This window comes from Glycine max, chromosome 7 (assembly GCF_000004515.6).
Source record: "Glycine max cultivar Williams 82 chromosome 7, Glycine_max_v4.0, whole genome shotgun sequence".
NCBI classification, from domain to species: domain Eukaryota; kingdom Viridiplantae; phylum Streptophyta; class Magnoliopsida; order Fabales; family Fabaceae; genus Glycine; species Glycine max.
The window spans coordinates 44,235,485-44,256,749 of NC_038243.2; the positions used below are offsets into that span (position 1 = coordinate 44,235,485).

Genomic DNA, 21,265 nt, shown 5'->3' on the forward strand with positions numbered 1-21,265 from the left:
AGCCTCTTATTTCGTAAGCTTAGATTTTTCCAAAATTTGAGGTAAGAATGTAAAGGAATGAACTTATAAATGCGACTGACTCATTTTCATTGACTATACTCTAATAATAATAAGGATAGACTAACTTATAAGATTGTTTGGTGGTTGAAAGAAAAAGAGAAAGAAGAAGTTGTGGGTTCAAATTTCTCTCATTAATAAAGAATAAAAAATTAATAACTAATATTAATTGATAAAAAAAATAGCTTGAGGCTTGAAGGCAAATTCTCACAATGGTGCCATGCTTTTGCTAAGTCACAATTGACTAATTCTTTATCTAGTTAGAAAGAGTATGCAGAAATTGTAAATAATCAGTTCGGAGAGTCATATGATGACCCAATATCAAAATTAAATAATCTACAACAAAAAGGTTTTGTCATGAATATATTAAAATCAACATGCATTGTTGACTAGATTCAATTTACTAGATAGTACATCATTAGCTACTTTATTTAGTGGATCACATTTTGATATACAAATGCAAGTTAGAATGTTTCAACCTAAATAAATTAAACAAACTTCTGCACTGATTTAGTTGTCCGAGGAAACACATCTAAACCCATAAACCCAAATAACTAAAATCATAGCTTAAACACATCAAATTAAATTAAATAGTAGTATAAAAAGAAAAAAAATTACAACCCTTTTAACAAAAATTCTCTCTTACCTAAACTTAATCTCAACCTCTACAAAGTCAACAATCAATTAAAAAAACACCACTTGTTAATAAGTGAGAGAAGGCTTAAGGCCCATGGTTAACTTGTGATGAAATTTACACTCTTGTCTTAAAGAAAAATTTCTCTTTCCCTCTCTTCTCATTGCATCTTATCACCTATCACATTATTGGTAACCACTTATGATTTTTCTAAGTCTTGGAAACATAACTTTTGAGTTGGTCAAATTTCAATTATTCGTAGAAGTCATGATGTTGAAAATCACCAAGTTTCTAAGTTATGTTCAAGATACCAAGTATTCAAGGAAGGCCAATTATGGGAGTTGAAGATGAAGATCAAATAACCAATATAAGTGAAGAAAATTATTGAGGTCAAAGCAATGAAGATAATAAAGATTTCAAGTAAAACATTTTGAGAAGATTATGTCGTGTGTTTACATATACATGAGTATGTAGTAATGAGATTTTTGTTTAGATAATAAATATTATAAAATTATTTTTATTACACAATATTATTCGAAAACTTGCAATTAAATTTGATTTTGGGTGTATGTTGTCTTGCTCCATTTTAGAAAAAAAGTGAGCATTACTATTCTAGTATTTATCGATTCCTTCAATTGGATTTCTGGAAATAAATAGGGTGAAAAAATAATGAATATAATCATTACTGATTGAATGTTAATTCAAATTATAAAATATTCTAATTTAAATTAACAATAAATATACTCCTTATTATTTTATTTTAAAAAAAAAAGAGTAAAAAACATATACGATTACTCACACTATTGAGAAGATCCAGAATCTGTTCAGGCAACGCGGTTTGAAACGTGAGAGCATGCGTCGTCGGCAGAGCGTGTTAGACGAGTTGGACTATTTTGGGCCCGTTTTGAAATTTGGAGGCCTGATAGAATGGGCCATAGGAGCTAGAATATAACATACATACATACATATATGATATATTATATGATACTAACTATTAAATACGGCATGGCAGAGAAAATAACTAAACTATCAAAATCCGTAGAGCATTGCATCGCATAGGGTAAGGTTTGGGTTGGTGTCGTTCCTTTCCGATGGGTTGTATGGATTTGTGATTGGTGGAGATTTGACGGCACACGCATTATCAAAATCCTTACTGTGTTTCTTTCGCGGTCATTGCCTCTTTTCTGTTCGTGGCTTCAGGTACCATTTCTCGCTTCATTTTCATTCTAAACTATCACCATAACATAATTAATCACTCTTGCTTCTATTTCTGGTTTTTCTCTCTGTCTCGCTCAATTTCCCTAACCCTAGACCTAATTACTCTCTTCACTTTTGTCACTTGATACACTCTAATTATCTTTTCGCCGCTTTTCCCCAATTAATATTCCATTTCCCTCTCTGAACGCTTACGATAGGAGATTCGCTCTGCTTATTGCCCGAGGAGCTAATCTTGCTTCCTGTTGATTCCGTGTTCATCTCTAGAGAATCGGATTCGGCATTGGCATTTAAGAGTTTTTATTTTTCTCCACCGTCGTTGTCTATTAGAATTAAAAACATTTTAATGCGTGATCTATAGTCAAGGGTGCACGCCTTAATTAAAAACTGAATATCTCTTCAGATTCAGACTTCCGGTGTGTGTGTTTGTAATATAAATCGCATTTCCATATTTCGATAGCGGTTTTGAGGTTTCTCTCTTGTTTTTTTATCTACACAGTTACTGTTATCAAGTAAATTCAGTGACCTAACTGTAGATCCTTGTAGGTTTTCTATTGATATTTTGTCATAGAATGGCATCCGTATCTTCACTTGGAACTAATTTTACACTCATACTTCTATTTCAATCGTAATGCAACTTCTGATATATGATATAGCAGATTATTAGCTTTCTGCCATTTTCCACAATCCGCAATTGATAACACTAATGCTGATCTATCTGGCTTTCATCTTTCATCGTGAATTAACATGTTCATATACGTGATATTTGAAAACTGCTTGTCTTATGTTGTTACATGGCTTTGCAGGATTTTTTTAATTCTGCAGCTCCGAAATATAGATAAACCAATCATCAGGCTGTAGAGGAGAATGGCAGAATCTATATCTAGCTTCTGGGGTCCAGTCACGTCCACCAAAGAGTGTTGTGAAATAAATTATGCTTATTCGTCTTACATTGCTGAATTTTTTAATACAATATCCAACATTCCAACAATACTTTTGGCTCTGATTGGTCTTATAAATGCATTAAGACAACGGTTTGAGAAAAGATTTAGTGTTCTTCATGTTTCAAATATGACACTTGCCATTGGAAGCATGTTGTACCATGCTACGCTGCAACATGTGTAAGTATCTCCATCATTTTCTTTTTGCAGTAGTTTACATAAATTAATGTTTGCTTTTATGATAGGTTTCATTTTGTTTCAAGTTTATTTTGCATGATACAAAACAAAATGTGGTTGGCATTTTATAGAACTGTTTGCAAGGGATATATCCCCTCACTCTAGCCACACATTGTCATGAGGAAATATCAGTGTTATCAATGGTGAAAGGCCAAAATTCTGCCATAGTGGGTCTCCTTTCACAAATTGCCTATGGTGGTTGGCAAGAAATCCGCCACGCCTTTCTGCCATGGTTTTAACAGCATTTGGAGATATTGAACCAGAAGTGAATGTGTTTTGTTTTGGTGTTTTTTTTGTTTATCACCATTGATATGGACATACATCAAAATCTTTTCATTTGCATATGGTTCAATTGTTTTTCATATTTTTGACCAACTAGTGTTGCTTTCTCCCACAGTCCGATCTCACAAAAATCACTTTTTTATTTATTTAATCCCTTTTCTTGCAACTAAATCTTATCTATATTCCATACTACCATAAAGGGAACTTGAACACCCCACTGTTACTAATGGTAGATGGCTGAAAGCCAAAAGTTCACCAATATAATTATGGTGAATGACATTCTGATTCTGGCCTAAGGTGGAAGCATGGTAACTATAATAAAACAATACATTAACAAAAATATTCTAAAGACACATATTAAGAAGAACAACTTTGAAACATATTCTAGGAATAGTGTCATAACAGGTTCAGATTCAGAACCTATGCTATGACAACACAAACAGATTGGTCTTATAAATGCATGTCTGACAGTGGTTTGCTCAATTTCATCCACACCAAGGTTGGTGCTGCCGCCATGGCAGCTATTTGACAATACTAGAACACTCAACAGCCCACTCTATCTCCCTTTTCTTTATTAATTAATTTTAAAGAAATGTATGATATAACAAATATTGTTAGCACGCAAATCCAATCCTTGAAGGTTTTTTGGCCTTCTATTTTACGAATGTAAAGAGATAACATAGAAAGTGGGATACGAAGATACAGGAGAGGGTGAAACATAATTAACAAAATTTAAACCGAAAGAAAATACTCCGCTCATGCACTGACTGCATGTTTGGATTAGGTTAACTTTGGAGTCAAATACACACACACAACTAACTTGAGCTTTTGAGGGAGAAAAAATTATTTCCTCAGAAACAATTGTTTTCTAGCATGAGATAGTTTTTTTTCTCACATATTTGTGTGATTGCATATGTGGATGAGATTTTATACCCTTTCTGTTGCTTGGAGAAAGTCTATACTTTCCAATGGGGTTCTTGAATAATAAATATGAAGCTGTGCTATAAAATAGCTGATGGCTATGTTGAATGTTGAACCATTTTATTTTAGTACTACTAAGCTAGTTACCGTCAGTGAGATTGTCAGGTTTCCTTATACATAAGGTGTTGAATTCTGGGACATTCAGATTGGATAATTAGTTTCTTAATTTGGTTTAGATACAACAAGGGTAGGGTTTATAACGGGATTTAAGTTGGGTTGTCAACCCCCCGACTTAGTCCTGAAATTATCTTTCAGTTGCACTTTAGTTTTTAATTTATTAATGTATTTGAGTTAGTTCCTAAATTCACAAAACTAATGTCAATTAATTCATTCTTAAGAACTAAAGTGAGATACAAGAAAGGCTAATGCAACACAAATCTTATGAAATTAAGGGCTAACTTAATACTTAAATAATTCAAGGACTAGATAATTAATAATTCCAGGGACCAGTTGCCTAGTAATTAAAAAATGACGGTTTTGCTGATAAATGCATCAGTTTTCCCTAGGAGTTAATCTTTGGTAACATTTTTCTTCTGTTAAATAAGTGCTACTAGGTTTGAGTTTGTGTCTCTTGTAAAAATGGGTTGTTTAATTGCTTATTTTGTTTGTCAATAATTCCATGTCTTTCTGTTTTGGATGACTATTTATTGTTCAGACGTTGCACTTTAATTCAGGCAACAGCAAAGCGATGAAACTCCTATGGTATGGGAGGTGCTGCTGTACATGTACATCCTCTACTCTCCAGATTGGCATTACCGCAGTACAATGCCCATCTTCCTCTTCGTGTATGGTGCTCTTTTTGCAGTTGCCCATTCAGTGTTTCATTTTGGTATTGGCTTCAAAGTGCATTATATCATTCTCATTCTTCTCTGCGTTCCGAGAATGTACAAGTATTACATTTACACACAAGATGTTTCTGCCAAGCGGCTTGCAAAGCTATTTTTAGGTACTTTTGTATTAGGCAGTTTGTTTGGGTTCTGTGATCGTGTTTTCTGCAAGGAGATTTCCCGTTGGCCTATTAACCCTCAGGGTCATGCCTTGTGGCATGTGTTCATGGGTTTCAATTCCTACTTTGCCAACACATTCTTGATGTTTTGCCGGGCTCAACAGCGTGGGTGGTCTCCAAAAGTTGTTCATTTAATGGGTGTACCTTACGTCAAGATTGAGAAACCAAAAAGCCAGTGACTGAAATTCTTGGGGAAAGAAGGAAGCTTCTCTTTGATGATACATTTTGGCAAGATAAGTTGTTAGAAAACCATGTGTCCCTCTTAGGTTTTTTTTTTTTTCTCTTTTTCTTTTTCAGTTTTGTTGTTTAGATTATTGGCTTGAAAATGATGATTGATTATTTATGTATTTCGATGTAGAAGTAGGACATGTACCATAATTATCCCGTTGGTTACTTTCTTGAGCCTAGACCTTAGCTCTAAAATTGTTATGACAACCCAAAAACATAATTTTGCCGTCCTGCTTGTTGTTAGGCTCCTAGTTGAATCAGTCCCCACATTCTACTTGTAATGTCTTGTGTAACCTCTTCACGTTCATTTGAGTATATTACTAACTTGTTTTGAAGCGCTTTTAAATGTCATGCACAGTTTGCTGTTGCTTCTCACTGGGCATCTATCTCTTAGAAAATTAGCTGTAATTTCTAATCGATTGTTATATAATTTTATGATATATATGGTGGTACAAAGTATAGATAATAATAATTCGTAATTTATCTCTATCAGATATAAGAATCTGTTAACATAATTATTTAATATTCATTAATACATATTTCAAAAAGCAAGTAAACTAATTTGTCTCTTTTAATTTTGATGAACCATGTAAACTTTAGTTATGAAAAGAAGTTTCTTTCACTCGAGCAAAGAAGTTTAGTGATTTGTTACAGAACAATGTGAACGCATAATGTTTGCACGTTGCAATGAACAATGTCATTATAATAATTTTTTTAACAGCAATATGTCATAATAATTGAATTAATCTGCCCATAAGAAAGGGATTAAAATCTAGGTTATCCAGCAATGCCACAGAACAACAACATAAATGAATCACCCATTTCTTATTGGTAATTCTGTCCTTTTTTGTGTTTAGCACCATCATTTTTACCACCAAATTTTGTCAAAATTAGAATTCATCTATCTTCTTAGATGGGGGGATGAACCTAGAAATTGTCTTCTTGTAATCCTGGATATAAATAATAGGAACTAACGTTTCTGCTGTCCTCATATGGCTATACTAAGCCCCAAAATAAAATTCAAATCCATAAAAAAAAGAAGTCAGATTCCAAGAATGAAGTAATTGGCCAATAACCCAACCTATGAAGTACTTAGAAAAATACAACGCCGATAATAACCAGGAAGCAATTATGATCGTGAAGATCCATTTCTTGCTTTAGGCCTCTCCGTCTCATTATCCCTTTATAAACTCTCAAAGATATGCTGAATCAGTTCACTAATCTCAATGGGTAATAGGCTCTGCGTTCTGCTGTGTTACCAAATACCAGATGACAACAACTTGAAGAGAGAGAAGATGCAAGGAAGGTTTTGCAAGATATTGAAAAGAAAGAAGGAGATGGAGACAGAAAAGAAGGTTCCAAATCAGACTCTAGAAGATTGGATATTACCTTCTCCTGGTTTGAAGCCAGACTACGTTATAAGACCAGGCGAATTCTCATCTTCATGTTCATCTAAGTCTCAGAAAAAGGTGCACCCTTGTGTGAGTAAAGTTCAAGTCCCCGGATCATTGATAGCTGAAGCCAAAGACAGTTTATGCTTGGACAGACCCATGAACATGAACCGTAATGAAGAAGCTGAAGAATTGTTAAGTTCCACATCGATTGGGAAATCACAGAAGAAAGTGAGCTTTAAACTCTCTCATAATGTCATATTTTACTCACCTGATGAGCCTTGTTCGCCAGAGCCTTATTATTATAATAGCAGTGAAAGTGAAGGCTCATTCTACTCATCAATCTGCAGAGAATATTCATTTGACCCTTCTGCAGACGAAACATTGATCAAACTCGCAGTGGATGTTCTTCCTCATGTCTCTGTCTCTTCCAAAATTTGAAGCACATTGGTGCCATAATTCCAAGGATAGTGACTGTTCAATCAGTTAACGTTTGTGTCTTCCACAACTGCACGTTTTACAAGTTAACCACCACAGATGCATTGTCTACATTCTCACAAGGGGATAAACTAATGGCCCAATTGCTGCTTCTTCTTCTACTACTACTTTTTTCTTCTTCTTCCTCAGAGTGCTATCCGTTGATTGAAGTTCTGTGAACTGTGACTTGTAATGTATTGACTATAAGAATATACTGTGTTTGAGTTTACAAAATTATTTTGAATTAAATTTAGTTAAAAGTAATTTTGAAATAATGTGATGTGTATTTACATGTTTTATTTTAAAAACATATTAGTGGTAAAAGTTCGTATAATTTATTTTTATCTAACACCAAAATTACTTAAAATAAATTAATTATGGAGCTAAAATCAATCCTTATGACACCACAAATGTGATAACATGACTTGCTATATATAATGATTTATCTTATTTGAAAAAAAGATAAAAATATTTGTACAAATTATCATAATCTATATCATTTAAAAAAATTGAAATAAGCATTCAAAGGATATAGACACCTAAAAAAGGATAATAAAAAATAATAGATAAATGATTGACATAATTATTAATAATGTATTACAACTAAAAGATTCACATTGATGAGTATGGAGACAATTGTGCCCACAATTTTTTTACATGAATATGTCTAATAATTTTTATTTTTGTCTCCATAAAAAAGTTAGTGTTGTTCCCATAAAACAATTCCTTTTTAAATAAATTTAAAAAGTAATAAGAGATAAAAAAATATTGAATATTAATTTTATAACTTTATTTAGTTTTTGAGAGTATTGACGGTGAAAAAAAATCATATTTTTTTTAAAAAAATGTAAAAAAACAATTATAATTTGTCAAAAGATAGGTATTTTAAATCTTTTTTGTCACATGACATTATGTATTTTTAAAAGAATAATAATTTTTTTCTATACAATATTATAAATTATTAGTTTTTCCACTAAATAGCATCTGTAGGAGAATAATTCGATGAGGATTTGCAATCTTATATGGCTAGATCTTAGTTTAGAGACTGGATTCTGCCCCCACCCAGTGATGAATTTATCTACAATACGGACGACTGCGAAATAGCCAACATGTAACCATTGTTTCAAGAGTAAGATTTTTGTTAGTGATATTACAATTATTAGTTATTCAGTCTATATATGTCAATTTATTTATTTTAATATTTCAAGAGTAAAGGTTATTTATGAGTACAATACTGACATGTATTACCTCTTTTCTATTTCTTTTGATGTTTTAATTTTCTATTTCTTTTAAAACATATAGAATTGATCCTATTACTCTTCGGAACATAATAGAAGGAGAGAGATTCTCCAACCGATCAATGTTTTAAAATTTTGAAGTCTAATTGATGTCCTAGTGGTGTAAGTATAAAAACTTAAGATATTAAATAAAGATATTTTAATTTAAATATAATAATTTTTTGTTCTATTAAATATTTCTTAATTCATTTACAATAATCTTTAATATCAAAAGAAATGGAAAGAAAGTAGCAAGTTATAAAAATGTTGTTGCATATATTTATCTATTGTCATATGATGCTGCTCGTATTTAACAACTAACAAAAGTTAGAACCCGGGAGAGTGCCATAAAACACATGCCACCCCTTCTTAGATATGGTGCTAACCATTAGCTTCTCTTTGTATTGCAGCATCGTCACCTATCTCTCAATATAACATAACTGGCTCCACCACTTGTCTTGTGTATCTTGGAGATTCTCTTAAGGATCTCTGCAAAAGCTTTTTTATCCTGCACATTGCAAAGCACAGATGTGATATTCAACCTTGGCAGAGCATGGCAAAACAGTCTTTAAAAGCCATTTATCTTAATCCTTAGGTGACCTCAAGGTGTGAGCACGCAGAAGCCGTGAAGGAGGAAGAAGCGCGTGATTATGGCTGATCGAAGTAAGGCATATAGGATGAATCCCTAGTATGGTTTGAACCAAGACCGAAACCATGGCTAGAATGATCTCAAGGCTCAGATACAAGTACAAGCAATGAAGGCAGTATAGTATCATAGGAGGCATGTAGTCACTGAAACAGTAGATTCTTAGCACCCCTGCAAATATTAGTGATTTCAATATGGAATTGAGAGTGGATCTTGATGTGGAAGGAGCGAGGCAACAACTAGGAACTGTTTGAGTGAAAATGATGGGTCGGATAGAGGACCCTTGCTAAAGGCAAAGAGAATGAGTTTGGAGTTGGCCAGCATACATGTATATATGTGTATATAACCTTCACAAGTTGGATGTACTGTTGTGTGGTTTGCAACTTATGTGCGTTTTTGTGTTTCAAATTCATCACACCCTGAAGGATATCATGACACCAATGCAATCCAAAACGATCAACATAATCAATTTAAGTGTAATATTAACTTGATATGGCTTGGAATCGTGTTTTTTTAACCAAAACATTAAGCTTAAGTCAAATTAACGTGCAATGTTGCTCAATGTTTGTGCGTGAATAGAGCATGATCATGTAGTTAATGATGTGCAACATGAGAAAAGAATGTGAGATATATAACCAGAGCATGGTTCATTCCAACGTGACCTTTCTGTTATCAACTCATCTTGTTGGATTTCGCCTAACCAATATCTGATAAAGATATGAACCGTTAAATTTGATACTGCACGGTAGCTAAGGAAGAAAGAAAATACGATAGAGGGTTGGGATTTCGGATCTGGAAAAGTTTCATGAGAAGCGAAAGAGGATTCGAATTCGTCAGTTATTTCATACCAACATTTTAAGTAACAACCTCAAGACATTAAAAGAATCTGTAACTTGCAAAAATTGCTCAAAGTTTGTCATGGAAAATGCATATATATGGAACACGAAAAAATGATAATTAAAGAATAAAGTTTGCACGTGTAATTAATGGTAAACAATGTACGTAGGATAAAAGTGTGAAAAATAAATGGAGTATGGTTCTTTTCCAACGTGCTACACCTTTATATCATTTCACAGCGAAGCTAAAAGTGCGAAAAATAAATGGAGTATTATTAATTTTAAGTAAAAAATTTGAGACTTAAATTTACAATGAATTTATTTTTTTATATACTATTAATATAAAAAATTTAATATCACAAACCGAACTAGCTTTTAAATAATTATTATAAAAAAATTTCATATAAATTATGATTAAATAATAGTATAAAAATATTTATAAAGTAATACATTCTAATTAAATTCTTTTTTTTCCCTCCATCTCATTATTTATTTTAATTGAAATACATATTTTAAAAACAATCATTAACTACACAAACTTTATGGTAAAATGAATTTTCTTGGTTAAAAATGTCCTTATTAAAAGAGTTAAATTATAATTTTAAATATTTAAATAAAATATTATTAAATTGGGATATTGCTATAAGATAAGTTTTTAGAATGATAAATATGTTTATGTCGTGTCTTTTTTACAACCAGTCTTTTTGGATTGACATTTTTAACTGTAACATGTCTTAATATTCTATGGTTTGTCAAAGCTAAACAATTTTCCATCCATCAAATATTAATGCTAATTAGTGATTACGTCTAGTTTGACCCCTTTTCTTTTTACTAATAGAGTAATTCTTTTGAACATTCAAACCCTGCAAACAAACACCTCATTAACTCCTTCTCCTTGTCTATTTCTTCTTGTGAAATCATATCACTCATATTCCATTTTTATTTCTTCCACTCCATGTGTAAAGTAGCATTTAGGTGATGGCACAGGTTTGTCTCAGTCACACTGGTACATCTACCATTAATACTAAATCCACTCCTCTTCATCTAACTGATATTTTAAGTGTTCCCAAAATTCATCTGAACCTTATACATTTTCTTTGTATATCCACACGTGTCCTACTATTTAATGAAGTCATGTTCATAATATGTTTGATGCAAAGTCTAAAATGTGTTCATAGCCTGTTTAGTCCGCTATTAACTTTTACTTATCGATGATTTATTTTTCTGCCGTTTATTCTACTCTTCAGTGAGTTCCAGCTTTTACTTTCCTTTCACTATTTTGAATGGACAGATCGAGGAAGGGAACGCAAACTTATTTATTTATCTATTTTTGGAAAATTTCATTTTTGATTCTTTTTTCATATATATGCAGACTCAACAACGCAAGTCAATGATTTCATTGCTTTCATGTTCATTTTCAGTCACTGCGATTGATCTTTAAGGTATGATTATGACTTATATAATACAAAGCTCCAAGGTAATCTTTTCAAGTTCCAATCTCTCTGAGAGGCACTTAATTAGCAAGCCCAAATGAGAGCAACACCTCAAGCTTGCTTAAGTTCAAGTAATCACAGTCTTCCTAATGTTTCTAAAAATAAAATATAAATAAATAAAAAAACTCAAAGAGCATAGTAAGACAGCACAAACAAATTCAGAAAAATGCTCCTTATTAGCTTAGTAATTACAAAGAGCGAGACTGAAAAATAAACAGAGCATAATAATGCACCCAAAGAAAGAGGCAAGCGAGATTATGTTGTTGACAAAATTATCCGCCAATAAATGAATATCAATTTCTTCCTCCAAACTAAATCCTTTTGTTATTGCTAAGATTACTGGTTTCAGACACGATTAGAGATAAATAAACAATGAAGAAAGAAACAAGTAAACATTGAAGGCGATTTCAGCTCAAATAGCAATGACTACGGATTAAACATCACTCATGGAGAGGTGAGTTGACTCCTAAAGCCAGTCCTTCCGAATATCAAAAGTGTAGTTTATCTCCAAATACAACTTGTTGTCATCGTCAACAAACTGAAAAAACGTGACACAAAAATACGAGGTCAAGTAATGCATTAATCCAAATAAGAAAAACTGTAACTAAAGATGATATAAAAAGTCTTTTTAATCTTTAGTTCCTTATAACTTCGCACAAAAAACCATCCATTCTAATCTTTTTCTACTTTATTTTTTAATTGTTGTTTTCGTACTAATTAAAAACTAAAGTCAGTGATGTTTTGTAAATTTAAGAATTAACAGGAAGTTTTTAAATTAAATCACAGAAGCTAAAATGTCTCATTCATATTGTAATTTAGAGGACTAATTAATTTGAAATGCACTCCCGTGAATTTGATTTTTTTTTTTTTGACAGAATGAATTTGAATTTTTAACAGGAAGTTCTTAAATTAAATCACATGAAGTCTGGCAACAAATTTATTAGAACATTTATTGGTGGGATGATTGAAGCAAAAGAGACATTAAGTTGTGCTCACTTCATTCCAAAACAAGTCACAACATCAATACGGACAGTTGGACATAGACAAGAATTTAGGATCGGCTAAGTTTTTTCTTATTTAATGCACTAGTGCTGGATTTCGTGACGATTGCAGGCTTATATCCACTTTTTTTACCCGATAATAAAGTCACGAAAAAGCATTTTTAAAACCCTCTTTATCAAACAATATGTAGGAATATTAACCAGTTGTTTAGTGTTAAGGAAGCATGCATTAAATATTAACTACGTACCTTGGATCTAGCCGAATATTGCCCTCTAGCAAATAACCCAGATGGTGTTGTCTCTTCGGGCATCTCATGCGTGTAAGGCTCTGCCTGAGGGCTGAATGTTCCAATCATCTCTTTAGTGCTGTCAACTGAACAAGGCCCCATAATGAGATATACGTACAAGTCTGCTTAATTTAGTTCTTCAAGTACTACTCTCAGTTTCTAAAGTAATAAAACTATATAAATAATCTTATATAAGTATTGAATTTTTATCAATTGGATTCTTAAGGTGGTATATTTTACTAATAATGTTCAGGAACCGATTTGAGCCATAATTTCTAATGTTTAAGAGATTACTTATATAATTTTTTTTACTTGAAAACTAGTATTTTCGAGAGAGTAATATTTAAGGAATGAAATTGAGGGTTGATTCAAATTGAATAATTTGTTTGGCATGATTTGAAAGAGACTACTTACCCTTGAGACCAGTTTTCCATACAGTATTGGTGTATTTGAGACCTGAAACAATATTATGGCTGACCTGGAAAGTGAACATCAGACTGTAACGGCTACCTTCTTTCAAAGTAAACCATAAGCCACTGGGATTTCCTGATTCTGGTATTGGAAGAACAATGTCTTCTCTACCAGCCGCCTTGATTGCAAGGCTCAGTATCTTCACTTCTGGCTCCAGAGATTCTTAATTATTCACAAAAAAAAGTCAAAAGTTAAGTCAAGAACTGATAAATATATAAAATTATTGTCATTAGGGGAAGCAACAAAGCATGCAACCACAAAGGGATATATAATTGCTCGTTGCTATTCTCAAAATAAAACAACTTACAACTTACAAAAGAAAAAAACCTAATTAAAAAAAATCATCACTTAACATGCAGTAATTCATCAAAACAGTATAATCAAAAGGAAAAGCCCGCAGCAATATTAGGGGCAGAAAAATATAAAGAACCGTTTAAAATATTTTTTATTGTAATAATAACAATTGAAACTAATTATTCATGTGTCTCTAAAGATGTTACAGATGTTTTCTTTAATCTATTATCAATTCACATTTCACAGTATAATTAATTCAAATTGAGCAACATTCTGTTTTAGATCATATTTGACTGTTGAAAAGCTTACAACCAGACACGTGTTTGAGATCAAGATAATCTGGACTAACAGAAATCAAAAGAAACCGAATCACCAATTTAACTTTAAAGGGCAGCAATTGAACAAGTAATTACCACCAACAGAAGTCATGTCAACACTGCCAAGAAGTTGTTCCTTCCACCTCCTCAAGCTCTCATCATCCTAATATCCCAAGCAGAAAACACAACATAGGCATAAATGATACACAGAAGAATAAGGAAAAAACTTAATCGGAAATAGAGTTAACGTATGTTGACTTTTAATGCCAATCTTTATTAATCAAATTATCGAGATAAAACTCTAAAGAAAAAATGTATAGAATTGCATCTGAAGAATAAACCATAACATATATAGATCTTTCAGAATAAATGGGAATAAAAGAGTAAATTAAACCTTATCCTTTTCAAGCTGTTCTTTCAAGGTGCACTGGGGACCCAAGTCAATCCTCCTCTCCACGTCCTCATCTTCATCCTCGGTGACAGCAATGGAGCCTTCACTCATGTGTCTACTGAGACTCGTGCCTCGTTCATCGCCACTTTCATCATCATGAGCATGAACCGTTTTCCCGGCCGCGTGCTGCGTTTCAGGAACGTCTTTGCCTTTGTCGTCATCAAAACCCATGCTTTTGCAATTGGAGACCACCCCAATGTCCAAAGACATCAACGGTAGCAGAACCCAGATGGCAGCTTTTAACAAGAACCACCACCTAGTTAGAAAACCCGCTAGGAAGAATTGAATTGAAGGTTCGCTCCAAGACTCCAACGTACGCGAAAAAGGAAGAATTGAAGTGCGTTGAGGAAGAGAAGGTTGATTGAAAAAATGATTGTAGCAAGAAAAGATGCCAAGAAGGCAACAAAGCGAGAAGGAAATGGTCGTGTGGTGATCCGCAATTCACAAATATTCAACGACAAATATGGGAGAGACTCCTCGTCATCGTGAAGCTCACTCTTGTAGCACTAACTGCAAATAAATTTTAAAATATACTAACATTTAAACCCAAGATATATATATAAAACAAACGATAAAAAAAATTGATAGTCTTGACCTAATTAAAACAATTAAAAAGATTGAGGTTTGAGTTGGGTGGAACTAAACATGCAGTTTGACTCCTTCAGTCCTTTTTATGGGTAATACCATTACTATCAAGAAAAACGTTAAAATCTGACAATAAACCATAAGCTGGTTACCTAAACAAAAAATTCAATATTATATATATACATCCCACGCCTACCGTGGTGTAAGAACTAATTGAAAAGTTTGGTTTCATTTAAAGAGTTTCAACTTTAAATTTTGTGAATAAAATATAAATATTTAGCGTGACTTTTAAATATTGATGGGTCTTAGAATGTTAAAAAAAAAAACAAAAAAAAACTCTTTTTATTTCCCCCACCAAATATATCAGTTAGTGCATGTTGCCACGCTAGTTTTTTCATCTTCATGATGAAGTTTCTTCCAACCAAAAACTGAACCCCTAGATTTTAGGTCCATAATAATTTTTTGAAATATGTACAATTTTTTTAAAAATATAACACACATAACAGTCATTATATTCGGGTGGAACCAAAACATTTTAAATGCAAGCTATTCTCATCATTTCAGATGATTCCTTGCGGTCTCACGTACATTTTGCTGAAACAAAAATTAAACAATGTATTGCCAACTATTTTAAGGAATAAAAAAAATCAATAATTAATTTTGAACAGATTTACTTAACTGTCCTAGAAATTATTGAACTACGTTATTGAGATTCCGGAACATGAACATCTAAAAATCAAGTCTATCACGTTCGTCGAAAAAATAACGAGGAAAGCACGTTCATTTCACAATCTTCCCACAAATTAATAGGTGGTCGTGGTCACTTTTTCTCCTAAAACCGATAAGACAAACCAAGTGCCTAAGCGCGTCTGGAAATGTGTTAGTTACACACATTCACGCTGATTTTCACGTTAAATATTAAGGGGGGAAGGTAGAAGCTACATATTCTTGCTTCCATGTATCATGTGGTGTATCTAATCTTTTGGGACGAACATCCAAATACAATGAAACTTATTCTGATTAGTTAGAAAGTACTGTTAAGAATAAGAAAAATACTAAACAATGTCCTTAATGTTAAGGAACTAAAATAAAATATCGTAAAATTGTGTTATTTATAATTTTTTTTACATTCTTCTATAATGTTCATAATAAATATTTTTTTCTTTCGGTTCCTTAATTAATATCCTAAAGATACTATAAACAAGATCCTAAGAATAATATTAGTATATAGAGTATTTACCTATCGTCAATATATCTTTTACTATGTATCAAATTTTAATCAAATATAATGAGTTGCTTTGTTAGTGTTCCTTTGTTTTTGAGTTCAATGATGTGTGACAACATCAATTAAGTATTACTTGCCTCTCTTCTCACTTTTCTGATAAGTAGAATTTCTCACCTTAATGAGTATCATGCTGTTCGGGAGCTTGTTGACGTTCAGCTACCTAGTGTGAGAGTTGGTTAGCTACAATCCGGCTCTGAATTTTTCTTTCTATAATCTTAAAATCATTGGTTTGCTCCAAATTTTGAGGTTGAAATTATTTAAAGTCGGCTCCTCACTAAAGTATGCAGATACACTTTAAAATTATGATTAGAAAATCAACAGTTGAAAATTATGAGAAAATCAAATACGATCTCAACTGTTCATTAAGTATTTTGGTATTCTAGGATTTAATGCGACCGTAGACAAATTGCTTTCAAGTTTATTACATTAATTACTAGAGCATTTTTGGGGTCAATATGTTTTAATAAAAATATCTAACAAAAAAAAACATTCTATTTGCCAATCTGGCTGGTCATAACAGTGAAAAGTCTTCTGCAGCCTAACTGGTCAGATATTGGAGAGGTGGTTTCGTTCACGACTTCAGAATCGGCCAGCATATTTACATGCCTAAATATATGACGTGCGGATACACTATTATACAATATACATGAGATAAAATTATGAAAGTAATAGATACTATGATGCAGACAATTAATTCTAGCATCAACAGTCTTAAAAGATAAAAGTATAAAACTATTCATATAATTTTACCTATGACTAACTTTTTTTTTTAAAGCACCTGTAGTAACTTAAAACTTTGTTAAAATTCGTTCATGACACGATATTAGAGTATCTACGATCATGTGAGAAAAAATAGCATGTTAGAGGGGTGTTACGAAGTATAAAATCGTTCTGTTTCTTTCCTTGCCAACTTAAGCATACGAGAGAATTGGTTCACGGCAACAACAAAACAAAATTAATTTATCGACCTTCAATACAAGTACAACAGCTAAAAAATCTGAAAGCTCGTGCCACTGATATGCCCCAAAACATTCAAATCTCAAATCTCAATTTTAAGCCGGCTAAATTAGTGCGGTTAGTGTGGGTTTACATAATTTCTATTTAATTTAATGCAAATACCCAACCCAATCCTGCAAGATTTGGTATATATATCCCTGTTATAGAAACAGCCTTAAACCACAAAGGCAGAGGGTGGTCTTAAGTGTTTAAATTATGAGACACAGCTCAGATGAAAATGAAATGAGCAAATAATTCAATGACAGGCCATACCATGTAAGGATTGTATTCCTGATAATCAAGAACAACAACAACAATAATAATAATAAAGACCTTGCAGGTTTACAGAGAACTCAAGATGCACCAGGCATCTTTTGGGGAGCATTTTTCGGTTGTTTGTACACTAAACTAGTATTCAAGCTCAAGCCAATGAGAATATTTGTTTCGGTACCTGATCTTGTACTTACATGACATTTTTATAAAATATGACAAAACAACAAGGTGAAACCAATCAAGAGGCAGTTGATAATAAAGTTTAGAAGTAACCACAGTTGAAAGTTAAAACCCAGTTTCACATAAACAAATTTTCCTTATCAATTACAGGCTTGTAAAGGAGCATTTTGTAATCTTAACTATCATCTCAGGATAACAAAAGACGAAACAAAAATTAACCATTGTTCAGGTGTGATGGAAATAAACAAACTTTGAGTTACAACAAAAATCCCCTGCACTAAGATTTGCATGGAGCAAAGGTGATTTTGAACAAATTAAGAGGGGTAATATAAATAGCAGTCTGCATCAAAGGGGTAATGCCAAACCTTTACATGACGATTTACTCACTAGTCACTACCCCATTTTCTTACAACATTCTCCTTGGCAGAAGTATGCTGATAAGCTTTCTTCTTTGAAAGTCCATCAAAATCAGGCTGATTGCTGGTAGAAGTATTTTTCAAGACTTTTGATGAAATGAAACCAAATCCATTTCTCACTCCCCGAAGTGCATATAGCAATGGATTGAAGATGACAGCAAGGAGCATATCGCCTTTTGCAATTAGGAGATACTGAAAATACAGAGAGGGAAGGAAAAATATAATTCTCATTGCATGGTACTTATTATTAATTCATGACTATTAGTAAGTCAAAAGAGGAATCAGGAAAGTTCTTACTACTACAACGAGACCAAGTATAGTAAGAATAGCTTGTTTTGCTTCTTGCCAAAAATTATCATCATTAGACCAGCCAAACCATCTACCCCACCCAAACCAACCACCTCCACCAGTGTCACCTCCACCTCCCAGCTCTTCTCTTCTTTTAATTTCCTTGTCCCATTTGTCAAATTCATTTTTCTTCCCACTTAGTGCACCTTCTAATGCTTTTCTGGCTTGTTCCTACAATTCAAATTCACTTTCAGATTTTTAGTCCCCTTCACACCAGCTTTGTGAGGCATCAAGAACTATACAAAGTCCATCATCTCATGATTCAAAATAGATTTTACTTATTTTAGTGATAAACTATTTCCATGGAAACCAATCATGAGGCCAAAATTTTATAATTATATCAGCATAAACTGATAGTGAAAACATCAATCATTCTCTTTCACAAACAAGAGAGTATAATTCAATTTTTATAATTTTCATGAAAACTGTACTTGCACAACATGATGAAGGCAGCAGAATATTTACGCTAAATAACAAACCAAACCAGTTCTATAAACAAAGGCATCTTCTAAATGTTACCTAAAGGAAAAGGAATTGAAACACAGCATTGCATTATGGGATCGCCTTGACATCTAATAGTCATGTGACAAGTAATAGAAATTAATTTGCATATGCTCAAATCATTCAATTAAGAGATCAGTCAATTAGTTCTACCTGCATGCATCATTTTGCTATAGTTTAGTTTAGCTTCCATTGCATTCTTATAAATACTTGTAAGTTGTAAGTCCTTCTTATATCAGCATTTTTTATTCATTCAATACAAAGAGTTACTTCTATGGAACTCCTCTGTTATTCTTTGAGATCTGTGATCTTTGACCTTGCCAACTTTGCATCCCCATCCAAAATTTGATATGGTATCAAAGCTCTCTCACGGAGAGAGCAATGATTCCATGGCTGAAAATGACAAGAGAGACTGAGACAGTGGATGAAGATCCAACATCCACAGAGGCACAGTTTGAAGAAGCATCTATCACGATTAGGAGTCATCAAGTGAATAGAGAGAGAGAGCATATTTGCAGAAACAGTGTGTTTGTTATATTAAATACAAATAATTAAAGGATATATTGTTTCCTCTAAATCAGAGATTTCTTGCCAATAAACTGCTATACAGTAAATGCAGAATATTCTATCCTGACTTTCAACACTCCCCCTCAAGATATCAAATAGAGATGGGAAACCTATTTATATAAGTTTTCTATTTGAAAGTCACCTTAATTGTGACTTCTTTGGGCTTCCCTTAATCGTAGCCTCAAGGGTGGTGTTAAATCTCACATCAACTAGAGATATGATTTAAATAGAGCTTATAAAGCTTGGGCAATTCTCACATTACAAGCTAATTTTTAGGGTTGAGTTAGACCCTACTAAGTCCAAATTCTAGGATGGTATCAAACTCTGTTCCAGATCCATTGTTGGCCACGAGCCACCTGCATTTGCCACTCTCCAGGATGATATCCCTAGGCATGAGGAGATGTGTTGGAAAGTCGTATTGCCTTAATTGCCCGCCTCAAGTGATGTTTTGGCCCATATCAACTAGAGATATGACTAAAATAGAGCTTATAAAGTTTGGGCAATCTTCACTTTACAAGTCGATTTTTGAGGTCATAAGTCCAAATTCTAAGATTTTCCAATGATGAGCAAGGATTGACTTGTAATATGGAAGAATTAAAAATTCAAGAGGGTGGAACAAAATTGAACTTATTATCATAGAATTTGAGAAGTAAAAGAAGTCCTTGCAATGATGGATAATGGTAAAGTTATTGGTCCGAATAGTATTCCTATTGAAGTTTGGAAATGTGTCGGAGAAGAATGTACCATTTAGCTCATTAAGAAATGTGATGTTAGATCAGTGTAGCCATACATAAGAACTAGGGAGTGAATTTGGATTTATGCTAGGAAGTTCTACAACAAAAGCAGCTTATTTGATAAAGGGAGTTGATGGAAAGGTGCATAGGCATAGACGCAAGGATAAGGAAAATCAAACAGTAGAAGGATTAAAATTGGAATGGCGAGAAAGAGAATTACCTCCTTTCTGTTGTCGGAGAAAAGGCAAAGGAATCTGCCGTTGCACTTGAGCTTGTGCTGCAAACAAGTCCAGTTTTGGGAATTCGAACGGCATGGCGGCAGTTTCCTCCCACTTAAGCTTGGCGGGCCTCCAAGGTTTAGAATCTCTGCCACTGCCATCCTTCCCTCTCTATGTCACTTCACCATTATCCTTTCTACCCTAAATTAATTCAATCCTTTATGCTTTTTTTTTAGATCCTTAAATAATATAACATCATTTTAACTAATTACTCTACTTGATGGATCAGATTTTAAACATGTGACAATTTAATATAATGAAAAATAAGATTTTAAAATTAACTTACAGATTTATCCTTTTTTTTTTTAACTTACTTCTTACTTTAAAACAAATTAAAAACCTGGTGGTTCATCCGTGAATTTCTATATATTTTTTTTAATACACATCTAAATCAAAGGTACAAATATTTACTGTACGCTTTAAATATATTTATTTTCCTATCTTTTATCGTATGGATTAGACCTTTTTATTTTGTAAATCATGATATTTCACTTTTACAATTTTATCGCTTCTATTTAAAATTTCTTTTACGATTAATTATATTATTGATTTTCTAAATTTTAATTCTGTAAATTAGATT

General features: G+C 32.8%; 3 protein-coding genes across 3 annotated transcripts; 1 reads left to right on the forward strand and 2 right to left on the reverse strand.

Annotated features, from left to right (window-relative positions):
- Positions 1-1,669: 1,669 nt before the first annotated feature.
- Positions 1,670-5,956, forward strand: LOC100787107 (alkaline ceramidase 3-like). The gene is made up of 3 exons (NM_001255609.2): positions 1,670-1,891; positions 2,713-3,027; positions 5,022-5,956. Exons 2-3 carry the CDS (start codon positions 2,774-2,776, stop codon positions 5,530-5,532), a joined length of 765 nt encoding a protein of 254 aa, NP_001242538.2. The 5' UTR covers positions 1,670-1,891; positions 2,713-2,773; the 3' UTR covers positions 5,533-5,956.
- Positions 5,957-11,904: 5,948 nt separating this feature from the next.
- On the reverse strand, positions 11,905-15,028 carry LOC100801041 (rho GDP-dissociation inhibitor 1-like). Its single transcript, NM_001369332.1, has 5 exons — positions 14,466-15,028; positions 14,168-14,234; positions 13,404-13,622; positions 12,951-13,075; positions 11,905-12,239 (listed from the first exon to the last, which is right to left on the reverse strand). Exons 1-5 carry the CDS (start codon positions 14,730-14,732, stop codon positions 12,168-12,170), a joined length of 750 nt encoding a protein of 249 aa, NP_001356261.1. The 5' UTR covers positions 14,733-15,028; the 3' UTR covers positions 11,905-12,167.
- Positions 15,029-17,939: 2,911 nt separating this feature from the next.
- Positions 17,940-20,844, reverse strand: LOC100787644 (uncharacterized). The gene is made up of 3 exons (XM_003529611.5): positions 20,628-20,844; positions 18,555-18,776; positions 17,940-18,449 (listed from the first exon to the last, which is right to left on the reverse strand). The coding sequence occupies exons 1-3, from the start codon at positions 20,784-20,786 to the stop codon at positions 18,228-18,230; spliced, it is 603 nt and encodes a 200-aa protein (XP_003529659.1). The 5' UTR covers positions 20,787-20,844; the 3' UTR covers positions 17,940-18,227.
- Positions 20,845-21,265: the final 421 nt, after the last annotated feature.

Bases quoted from the DNA above. Each gene is read 5' to 3' on its own strand.
- LOC100801041 (NM_001369332.1), bottom strand. From the start codon at position 14,732: ATGTCTTTGGACATTGGGGTGGTCTCCAATTGCAAAAGCATGGGTTTT. The intron at 14,235-14,465 runs GTTTAATTTACT...TTGGGATATTAG, and splicing joins AACAGCTTGAAAAGGATAAG to GATGATGAGAGCTTGAGGAG. The intron at 13,076-13,403 runs GTAAGTAGTCTC...GGCCTTGTTCAG, and splicing joins ATGGAAAACTGGTCTCAAGG to TTGACAGCACTAAAGAGATG.
- LOC100787107 (NM_001255609.2), top strand. From the start codon at position 2,774: ATGGCAGAATCTATATCTAGCTTCTGGGGTCCAGTCACGTCCACCAAA. The intron at 3,028-5,021 runs GTAAGTATCTCC...ACTTTAATTCAG, and splicing joins CATGCTACGCTGCAACATGT to GCAACAGCAAAGCGATGAAA.
- LOC100787644 (XM_003529611.5), bottom strand. From the start codon at position 20,786: ATGGCAGTGGCAGAGATTCTAAACCTTGGAGGCCCGCCAAGCTTAAGT. The intron at 18,777-20,627 runs GTAATTCTCTTT...TTTGAATTGTAG, and splicing joins TCTCCGACAACAGAAAGGAG to GAACAAGCCAGAAAAGCATT. The intron at 18,450-18,554 runs GTAAGAACTTTC...CTGTATTTTCAG, and splicing joins TACTTGGTCTCGTTGTAGTA to TATCTCCTAATTGCAAAAGG.